The 6,409-nt window shown below is 48.8% G+C and overlaps 1 protein-coding gene across 1 annotated transcript in view; it reads right to left on the bottom strand.

Moving 5' to 3' along the window:
- Positions 1 to 413: 413 nt before the first annotated feature.
- LOC112162522 (adhesion G protein-coupled receptor B1) overlaps positions 414 to 6,409 on the bottom strand; it is an 18,692-nt gene continuing 12,696 nt past the window's right edge. Inside the window, exons 19-32 of the mRNA XM_024298320.2 lie at positions 5,488 to 5,591; positions 5,227 to 5,329; positions 4,995 to 5,145; positions 4,850 to 4,919; positions 4,706 to 4,772; positions 4,539 to 4,624; positions 4,278 to 4,449; positions 4,102 to 4,197; positions 3,950 to 3,989; positions 3,225 to 3,829; positions 3,098 to 3,133; positions 2,363 to 2,467; positions 2,167 to 2,217; positions 414 to 1,994 (exon numbers count right to left, since the gene is read on the bottom strand). Coding sequence (XP_024154088.1) covers positions 1,797 to 1,994; positions 2,167 to 2,217; positions 2,363 to 2,467; positions 3,098 to 3,133; positions 3,225 to 3,829; positions 3,950 to 3,989; positions 4,102 to 4,197; positions 4,278 to 4,449; positions 4,539 to 4,624; positions 4,706 to 4,772; positions 4,850 to 4,919; positions 4,995 to 5,145; positions 5,227 to 5,329; positions 5,488 to 5,591 — 1,884 coding nt within the window. The 3' untranslated portion in view covers positions 414 to 1,796. The remainder of the gene's footprint in view (positions 1,995 to 2,166; positions 2,218 to 2,362; positions 2,468 to 3,097; positions 3,134 to 3,224; positions 3,830 to 3,949; positions 3,990 to 4,101; positions 4,198 to 4,277; positions 4,450 to 4,538; positions 4,625 to 4,705; positions 4,773 to 4,849; positions 4,920 to 4,994; positions 5,146 to 5,226; positions 5,330 to 5,487; positions 5,592 to 6,409) is intronic.

The raw sequence follows: 6,409 nt of genomic DNA, 5'->3' as shown, positions 1-6,409 counted from the left end.
ATTTGTTAATATTAGCAAGTTTTGAGCTTCAGCATTTTCAGCAGCCACATTCAGTTTACAGGATTCACACCAACGTTATGGCGGGTAATGATGTATATCTAGTTCTGGTAGATTCTGAGGGAGAATCTGCTGGAATTATTGTGTTAATGGTTGAAAAGTTACGACGAATCAAAGAACACAAACACTGGTGGTAAAGGGTTAAAGGTGAGTACGTTTGTCCACATCAGTAACAGCTGAACGATGAGGTTCTACTCTTGAGATAAAACTCATAGAACAGATTTCCCTGCAAATATTGTTATACCAATTCTCTGTCAAACCTTTGACACTTTACTATTATTGATGGATATGTAGCAGAAAATCAGACTTTCCCAAGTCTGTTTTATTGTTGAGAAAAACAGTCCAATACTCTTAAATTCATGGTATATTATTGTGTTTTTATTAAAAATAATTCACATTCATTTTGTGCTGTGAAAACTGTACATTTACAGGAGGTAAACGCAACATAAAAAACAATGAAATCACACGCCTGTGCTCCGTACGAGTAACTCCAGCTATGAGAAGACCTGTGGGGCGACGGGGAGGGCGGTGGGGAGACTGGCTGGTCGTACATACAGTAACACAGCGTTACAGAAGACGAGAGGTTCTATCACCCGTAGCTCTACGGCTCCGAGTAATAACAAGTATCCTGAAGAACAATTAAGCGATAATTGTCTATATAATCTTATTGAAATACAATTATCTACCTGTCACAGAGAGCTCCAAATATGGAGACGTGTGCGAAGAATATCTCTAGTGAATGAATTCCTTGAATTACTAGAACAGGTTTGTAATACAATATTATCATAAAGCATCTATATTCTCTTTAAATATGAGGAAGATGGTATAAAAGTGTTTTTTTTTTAAGAAAATCTGCCTAAAACATAATATCAGTCTTGCTTGAGCATCAAGCACCCATCAATATTGCACTGTTTCACACTGATGGCTGAAAACACAAAAGTGTTGAAGTCTTAAGGCCCCGATGGGAACCTCCGCTCGCTCGCTCGGTCCTGCAAGGCTGACAAACAACCCTTTCCATGGAAGAGCCTGCATCTTGTTGGGGTTTCCATCCAGCTTTTCCCAGAATGCACTGCTCTTCCTGTGTGAGAGTCTGTGTTATCGTGGTGCTGGCTGTTTTTCCCAATGCAGTCCGTTAGAGATGCATGTTTTTGGAGTCGAATCAGAAATAAAAAGACGTGAAGAAGAATAATAATATTAAAGACAACAGAGAGCTCCACAAAAGAAAATGAAAGTTCCACTGCACAACGACCAAAATGTGTGCGCCCAGCCTTCAGAAATGCACAGCATTGTAACATGAAACCGGTCCTTTCTGGGTTCTAGCCTTGTTTTCGGAAGGTAACGCCGCTGCAGGAAGAGCAGCTGAGAGTCCTGGCGGAGCCCCCCCAACAAGCAGGGGGGGCGCACCACTTAAAAAGTTTTTAATTTTTTCTCCACATTTCAGTTGAAGGAAAACAGAAGCACTGACACGCCGACCGCGTCCTCTGAAGCCCGGCTGCGGGGCTCAGGAACCCCCGCCGGGCGGCTGCGGGTCCACAGACGGTTCCGGTCCGTGGACGCCACCGACCCGTTAAGAGCACTAGGATTAGCGTCCACACAGAGAAGCTACATTTAACACCTTCCCTTCTTGCTTTGAAGACATGGATTCAGGGATCTCTCGTTGCTTCATCCATCCAGGATCCCGTTCTGAAACCAAAGAGGTGGTTGAGGTGAAACCGGGGCGCCGGCCCCTCCCTTCCTCCTCAGACCTCCGTCTGCAGGTCGATAATGTCCTGTCCCACCAGCGGGATGGTGGTGCCGGTCTTCTCCCACTCCACCGAGTGCAGCTCCAGAGGCGAGGCGGCGAGGGGCTCCAGGTCTTTGCGCACCCAGGCGGGGGGCGACTGCGGGATGCCCCGGACTCCCTCCCAGGGCCTCTCCAGAGGAGGCTGCTGCTTGTCCTGTGGGGCAGAAGGAGAGGGCGGGTTAGCTCTGGTGCCAGGCTCCGCCCCCGAGCACTTCCTGATTTCATCAGAATGAAATGAGATTTCTGGGAATGGGACGGATGATCTGATCTGATCTGGGCTAGGGAGCGTGCACGCTGAGACGGTGAGTTTGTATATAAACACTCACGCTGTGGTTCGTTTTGTCACTTCCTCCTGAAGACACACTCCATCTCACAGACTGGAAGAAGGAAGAAAATACATCCTTATTCACGTCTTTCTTTTAAGGTTTGTATACTTGATCAATTTGTGTTTTTTTCCCTTTTTTATCTGAAATAATGAATGTGAATGGAAATGGGCGGTGAGTGGAACATCCGGATGCTCACCTTGCTGTCAGAGGCTGGAGACTCTCTGTCCTTCTCGGCGTGATGTAGCTTCCTGTTGAGGTCCTGGAACATGTTCTGGTGGCGTTTCTTTGTGTGCATTATTTTCTAAAAGAGACAAACAAACTTGACATTAGCTTTTGCTTCGATTTAAAGGAGGCAAACGACATTAGGACGCTAACTCGGGGGTCTGCAACCTTTAACAGTGAAAGAGTCATTTGGGTTCGTTTTCTACTCATCAAAGGAGCCGCAGAGTCTTACTTTAGTCTTTAAGAAGTTTGGATTTGAATTCATGACCTTCTTTTTTTAATAATATGAATTATAAATAAATCAATTTAAACCTTAAATAACTTTCAATATTTTACTCTCCATAAAAATATATTTTGTTAAAATTATACAAGTTAGAAATGAGCACAAGATAAGATCGGGTCATTAATAACAATAGAATAGAATTACCTGGAGGACCTTTAACGTTGACATGTGTCTTTAGTAATCCTTACTTAAAAAAATTATTAATTTATTTTTCTTTTAAATTCTTTTTTTTCCTTTTCCCTCTTTGTGCTCATTCACTGCTGGGTTTTGTTGTTAGTTTGGGGTTTGGTAGTCTTAGTTTGGGGGCTTTGTTTGTTTGTTTTCTTTGATCTCCCTGACTTATTTTAAGTTTGGACCAGGAGCCACCTCAGGGAGATAAAAGATGTTGCAGGTTGCAGACCTCTGTTCTGACTGAACGGTCTTTACCTCAAAGTCCAGCTCGGCGTATCGAGATTTCTGTCTCTGCGAAGCAGAAAGGGAAGCAGGTTGAGTTTGATCGTTAGAAACAAATCGCTAAAACCAAATTTAAAACAAATCCGGGCTCTTCCTGTACCTCCAAGGAGCTCATCGACAGCGTGGAGATGGTCTCGCTCTTGGACATCATGGAGTTCATGGACTCGAAGGTGTTCTCCAGGCTGCTGTGGGTGATGTGAGACTCGCTGGACATGTTGTGGATGTTCTGGATGGGCGAGTCCCTCTCCGAAAACGACACGCTGACCTGGTCGGGGGGCACCGCTGCCATCCCGAAGGCGGCCTGCGGCTCGGCGAAGGGGCCGCCCAGGTGCATGAGCCTGGCCTGGGGCAGCTGCTCCATGTTGTACTTGTCCTCTTTGGGCTTGGACCTCAGCGTGGAGGTGGTGTTGGGCATGAGGATGTAACCGCTGCCGTCCGACAGGCTGCCCTCGGCCTGCGCCCTCGCCAGGTCGGCGTCCAGCTGCTGGAAGAGCTCGCCCTCGCAGACGTAGACGGGCTTCCCGGAGGACGGGTCGATGCCGCCCGGCAGCCGGCTCTTCTCCCGCTTCAGGGTGAGGGTGTGGCTGGAGTACTCGGGCACCGCCTGCATGTGGCTGCCCTTCAGCGGCAGAGTGTGGAAGTTGGAGCCCATGGGGAGCGGCAGCTGAGGAGGAGACATCTTCTCCTCCGAGGAGCTCTTCATTCCTTTGGAAACATCAAGCAGAAGAGGAGTTAAAACCAAAACCACTTCATCTCCTTGAATTTCTAAGTGCTGGTTTTACAGAAATTGAAATGCAAATGGAAAACATTTCAGCTGCTGCGTACCTTGTCTGCTTGAATCTCCGTCCTTTTCATTATCGGACGGCTGGTGGAGGAACAAAAACATTCCGTCAGTGCTTAATGCATGCACATATTCATTTAGGGATCTATTAAGAAGCACTCAAAGCATTAAAAAGGCAAAAAGCCAAGAAGCGTACCATATGCTGGGGCTGGCCGTTGTGCAGGGAGCTGCCGGAGTCTCCATTCCCATCATCCTTACGGTCAACCACTCTGCACTTCACAGCATCCTGAACCTAAACGACAATTCCAGCTTTTGTCAGCCACGTTTGTCGCCAAACGAACCAAATCTGGTTCAGTTTCGGTGGGTGTTTACCTCTCTGCGGAGGATGCAGTGCACCATGACGATGATGAACCCTTCCAGGGAGTCGAAGACGGCGAAGAGGATCTGGAAGAGGGCGGAGCGGCGGTCGGTTATGGCCAGCACGGCGGACATCCAGGTGAGCGCCAGGAGGGGCAGAACCACGCAGGAGCTCCACAGCGACGCCCTGCAGGAGGAGGAGAGAACAGCGGGTTGGTTCACACGTCCGGTCGAAACTCCAGACCGAAGAGGCGGCTTCCCGAAGGTCTGACTTACCCAGCTCGCTCCTTCAGCTTCACGTCGGTGATGCCGTCCTTGGACACCAGCTTGTTGAAGACCAGAATGCCGATGACCATGTTCACCTGTTTGGAGGCCAAGATTTAGATCAGACGATGCTAGGATGGAGAACACGTGGAGTAGGACGCAAAAACTAAAATACGAACCAGAACTACGGCTGCAGCGGGGCCGACGAAGGAGTAAAGGAGGCCGCCCTCGAGAGACAACCAGCAGCTGAAGAGGAAACCAGGATGTTAGTGTTTTCACTCATAAACGCTGAAGAAACGACGCTCAGTCGACTCTAGACTTACTAGTTGACGGTTCCGTATCCTTTGGCTTTAGTGAAACCAACAGAAACGGCAACAACCAGAGCGGGAAGTCCTGCAAGATTTGATGAAGTTAGAAACCAAAAGAAGTTCAGCCGTCCAATAGAAAGATAAAGACGGGCGCTCTTACCCCAACCCAAGCACAAGAAGCGCTTGCGGATGATGCGGTTGCGCAGACGACCAGTGACAGCCATGTAGGACTGCCAAGCTTCAGTCAGCACCCAGCAGAAAGACGAGAGGAAGAAGAAGTGCAGGAGGGCCGCGACCAGAGTGCACACCACCTGAAAGATCCACGGAGGAGGGTAAGCCGGAGGAATCCAGGATGACTGTGAATACCTGAGAGCTCTTGCAGGTGTGCTTACCTTGTTGCGGGCCTGAGTTTGACCGACTAGAATGAGAGCGTTGGAGCAGATGATGGAGAGGCAGAAGTTGATGAGGATGACGGAGCGCTCGGAGCGGATGTACCTGGAAAAAACAAGCGGAAGGTTTTAGGAAAGGGGGCGGGAACATACTGCTGGGTTTTAATATTTTAGTTTGGGGTTTGGTAGTCTTAGTTTGTGGGCTTGTTTGTTTGTTTTCTTTGGTTAGGGGAGCTGCAGACTCTGAGCTCTTGGGTTACTTACTTCCACACGGAGACGTAGATGATGATGAGGAGCAGCAGGGTGAGAGAGGAGACCCCACAGCCGACGATGAGCGTCACGGACGGGAGCAGAGCCTTGTCCATGATCTGCAGAGGGGAGACGGAACAGAAAAACACCCTCAGAAACGATTCCCACGGAGGACAAACGAGAGCAGGAAGCCGCTATCAGGAGCTGCAGACGGCTCCCCGCGGGCAAACCGCTGAATGGCACAATCAGGCCGGCGCTCAGGCAAGGTGACCCCAAGGTGAACACGTCAAAAAGATGGAACGGGCAAACCGCCGGGCGCGTTTTGATACGCTGATGCGTTCTGTCGTTTGTCTGAGCCGCTTCTACACAGTTTGGCCTTTTTGCATAAGTGAAACAGAGAAACAGGTGGACTATTATCACCTACAGCTGACCTCCTAATCCCTGACAACACCTTAGCGCCCGTCCCGCCAGTCGTTTTACACCGATTTAAAACCTCAATTCTGCAGAGTTTAGGACTTCTTTCAATCTCCGATAAAGAGGGGCTGCATGAGTTTGATACGTCTTTAGTCTTCTCGCTCCACATCGGCTCCACAGACTGTGAAGTCAAGCCTGTGGCAGCCAGAGTCTAATTAAGTGTAGCAAATTAGTTTCAAATTCTGCACCAGAGAGCCCCCGAGCAGATGGCCGATAGCAGCAGGGCGTCTTTTTGCTTTTTTAGGGTGGAACTCGGTGGAAAGGCGTCCCGATCCCTCCGCTCTTATCTGGGTCGGATCTGGTTCCGCCGGGGCTGCTTAGCGACTCTCCGACAGCCAGTTTGACCTAAATATATAAAGAAGAGCGCCTTCTTTCTCTGTCCTTGACTAAATCACTCCAAACTAGTGAAAAATGAGGAACTTGGTGGATTTCAAGTGAACATCACTGCCGAGTGGAGGCATCT

The sequence above is a fragment of the Oryzias melastigma genome, linkage group LG11 (assembly GCF_002922805.2).
Source record: "Oryzias melastigma strain HK-1 linkage group LG11, ASM292280v2, whole genome shotgun sequence".
Lineage (NCBI taxonomy): Eukaryota > Metazoa > Chordata > Actinopteri > Beloniformes > Adrianichthyidae > Oryzias > Oryzias melastigma.
Note: the sequence above shows the minus strand (reverse complement) of the source record. Positions and strands in the feature narration are given on the sequence as shown.